This window comes from Rhipicephalus sanguineus, chromosome 11, assembly GCF_013339695.2.
Source record: "Rhipicephalus sanguineus isolate Rsan-2018 chromosome 11, BIME_Rsan_1.4, whole genome shotgun sequence".
In the NCBI taxonomy this organism is placed as follows: domain Eukaryota; kingdom Metazoa; phylum Arthropoda; class Arachnida; order Ixodida; family Ixodidae; genus Rhipicephalus; species Rhipicephalus sanguineus.
In genome coordinates this window covers 38,303,513-38,306,953 of record NC_051186.1, presented here as the reverse complement: position 1 = coordinate 38,306,953, position 3,441 = coordinate 38,303,513, and the positions used below count along the sequence as shown (strand labels likewise).

General features: G+C 49.1%; 1 protein-coding gene across 1 annotated transcript; it reads left to right on the top strand.

Annotated features, from left to right (window-relative positions):
* Nucleotides 1-756: 756 nt before the first annotated feature.
* Nucleotides 757-1,665, top strand: LOC125756397 (uncharacterized). The gene has a single exon (XM_049411103.1). The coding sequence runs from the start codon at nt 757-759 to the stop codon at nt 1,663-1,665; it is 909 nt and encodes a 302-aa protein (XP_049267060.1).
* The last annotated feature ends 1,776 nt before the right edge of the window (nt 1,666-3,441 follow it).

Below are 3,441 nucleotides of genomic sequence, written 5' to 3'. Positions count from 1 at the left end.
GTTTTTCTTGACTGCTGGGATGCTGGTCTCGTTGTTCAACGGACTTTAAAAAAGGATTTGCCCCTTGACGCCTTCGGCATCAGATTTCTCCCAGTTGAAAATGAGGAAGGGGTACCGTTCGATCTAGTTATGTTACTGGGCCTGCACGGTATATGGCAGTCTAGAATGGCGGTGCGCGATGCTGATAATAATGCATGTCCGGTTCGACACTACTTCTTTGAATCTATATGTTCATTAGTGGAAACACAAAAGGTTCAGCAAGATGTACCTGAATGGCTTCATCAAGCAGAAAGCCTTCTACAGATGAAGTAATTTTAAGAAGCCTGCAAACTCTGATACTTGCGTAGTTTTTATTTTCCTTTTTCTTGTTCTTTGTTCGGTATATATTTGTTTGTCACTGCAGTATGTACAGGCTGTTTCACACTTAGGGGAAAATTCGGAGCGCTTTGCAACGTGCTCCGAGATTTTCCCCTAAGTGTGAAACAGCCTGCACATAGGCAATAAAGAAAGAAAAGGAGTAGCTCTGTGGTAGAACACCTGCTTGCCACGCAGACGGCCTGCGATCGATTCTCACTCGAACCTAAGATTTTTTTATTATTTATTTTGTACAAGATGATTTTTCGCTCACAACCAACGACGCCGACACCGGAATTTCTGCGGAACGAGCTCTTTAACACTGTCGCGTTAAAAGTCCGTCCCTTTCTCTACTGCATGGGTCCTCAAGCTCGTGTTATTTTTTCGTCTCTCACGACTGACATGGAAGCTTATGCCTCATACGACGTAGTCAGGGAAAAGTTCAACGGATACTTTGTTCACCCGGTCAATGAAGTCTACGAGTCCAGCCGGTTACACAAACGCAATCAGCTGCCCGGAGAGACTGTAGACGCGTTCTATACAGTGCTCAAAAACATGGTGAAGAAGTGCAACTACCCTCTCACGGTAGAAGATCGTCTCGTGCGCGACCGTTTTGTCGTGGGTCTGCTGAATTCCCGCCTGTCGGACCAGCTCTGCCGCGTCTCGAAGCTCACTCTTCAAGATGCGCTGACTCAAGCTCGCCAGCACGAAGACACTGAAAAGGAGAAACAAGCCCGGAGTTCTCAAGCAAATCCTTTCAACATAGACGCTCTTGGAAAGCAGCAAGCCAGTGCCCACAGCTCAGACGCGTCTCAACGCTGCTCTCGTCCAGAAGATAACCAGCAACGCGTCTCATTGAGCGCTTCGTGCGACTACTGCGGTTACTTGCCGCACTCTCGCCAAGACTGCCCGCCGAAGAAGGCTACATGCAACTTATGCCACAAGAGAGGACACTTCGCTGCAGTTTGCCGTTCCAGGAAGAAGCGTCTCAGCCACATTGAGCTGCTCGCAGTAAACGCCTCCTGCGAACTTGGTCGTTTCGTCAGCGTGGAAGTCGATGGACGCGCTCTTCGCTTCAAAGTGGACTCGGGTGCCGATGTGTCAGTATTCTCCAAGCTGGATGCACAAGCAGGATTCCACCAGGTGCGTCTCTCTGAAAGCTCGCAAGAGTATACAACGTTTATTACTCCGTTCGGACGCTACTGCTACAGCCGCCTGCCCTTTGGAATAACGTCTGCTCCGGAAGTTTTCCAGCGTCAGATGTATCGCATTCTTGAAGGAACCGATCGAAGGATGCGTCAACATGGTTGACGATATTCTGTTGTTCGGCAGAGATAGGGCGGAGCACGACCGCCGTCTTCGGATGTTCTTCAGAAACTTCATGATGGATGGATCACTTTGAATGCCTCCAAATGCGCCTTCGGTGTTTCAGCAGTCAAATTTCTTGGCCTCATCGCAACTGCTGATGGCGTGGCACCTGACCCAGACAAGCTAGCTGCCATTAGGGAGTTGCAGCCTCTGATTGACTTGGCTCGAGCTCGACGCTTCCTCGGCATGCTCAACCACATTGGACGCTTCTTGCCGAACCTCTGGACTGTGACGGCACCTATTAGGCTGCTGCTGAACAAGGATACTACTTGGAACTGGGGACCTGCTCAATCCACAGCCTTTGAGTCGCTGAAACAAATGGTGACTTCAAGTGTATGTGTAGCCAGGTATAACCCTGAGCTTACATAAATTGCATCTGCAGACACTAGCTCTTATGGACTTGGAGCCGTACTTTTGCAAGATCCACCAAATGGTGAAAGACGTGCAGTCGCTTCTGCATCAAGAGTTCTCACAACTGCAGAGCAGAAATACAGCCAAATCGAAAAGGAAGCTCTGGGTGCTGCGTGGGCGGTCCGAAGATTCGACGAGCTCTTGCGGGGCCTCCAGTCTATCATTGCGACCGATCACCAACCGCTTGTCAAGCTGCTTGGTTCCGCTGACCTCGACGTCATGCCTCGTAGGGTGCAACGTTTTCGGATACGACTGCTTCCGTACCAGTTCTCCGTCATATACATGCCAGGCAACTTCCTAGCCACTGCAGACACGCTGTCCAGGGACCCTCAAGTTTCACCTCCAGTTTCAGCAAACGTGGAACTCTTCGTATCCCAGGTACTTGCGGCTCTTCCCTCTACTTTGGAAGTACGTCTTGATAACTTTAAAACCCAGCAGGCTGTGGATGGAGAATGTGCTAACCTGGTAGAATACTGCGCTAGAGGCTAACCCAGAGAAGATTGGTTGCCCCTTAACATGACTCCTTTTTGGAAACATCGCAGCAACTTCTCTGTCTGTGAAGGATTGCTAATGATGGGTGAACGGCTCGTTGTACCAAATGTCTTGCGCAAGAACATGCTGGAAACGCTGCATGATTGTCATTAAGGCATCAACCGGTGTTTGGCTTGAGCCAGAAGTTCGCTCTCGTATCAGTAGCCAACTCAAGACAGCCATATATCCAACTCTCGCTCTTGTGATACCACTAGAATCCAGCCATCTGAGCCTCTAATCTGCACTAAGACTCCCTCATCACCTTGGGAGCAAGTCTCCTTGAATTTATTTTATCTGGATGGTCAAGATTTCATGCTTGTAGTGGACTACCGCTCCAGATATCCGGAAGTTATATCACTGCGATCCACGTCGGCTGATGCGGTCATCTTTGCAACTAAAAGCATTTTTACACGACATGGCATTCCAGATACAGTGATCACCGACAATGGGCCACAGTTTGCTTGCACAGCATTTCAGAACTTTGCCGAGGTATATGGATTCCGGCACGTTACAAGTAGTCCCCGTTATCCGAAATCCAACGGGGAAGTAGAGCACATGTTCCGCACCATTAAGGACATGTTTAAAAAAGCCAATGATCCATTCTTGGCATTACTCGCTAACCGTAACACCTCTAATCCGGAACACCCCTAATCTGAGCAGCCTTCCGGTAAGGACATTGTTAGGGCAGAGTGTCGGTATTCTACCTGTGTTGTGCTTGCTTGTACCACTGGTGTTGCTTCTTTTGCTCGGCACAACCTCCCCCAAAAATTGACTTCA

Bases quoted from the DNA above. Each gene is read 5' to 3' on its own strand.
- LOC125756397 (XM_049411103.1), top strand. From the start codon at position 757: ATGGAAGCTTATGCCTCATACGACGTAGTCAGGGAAAAGTTCAACGGA.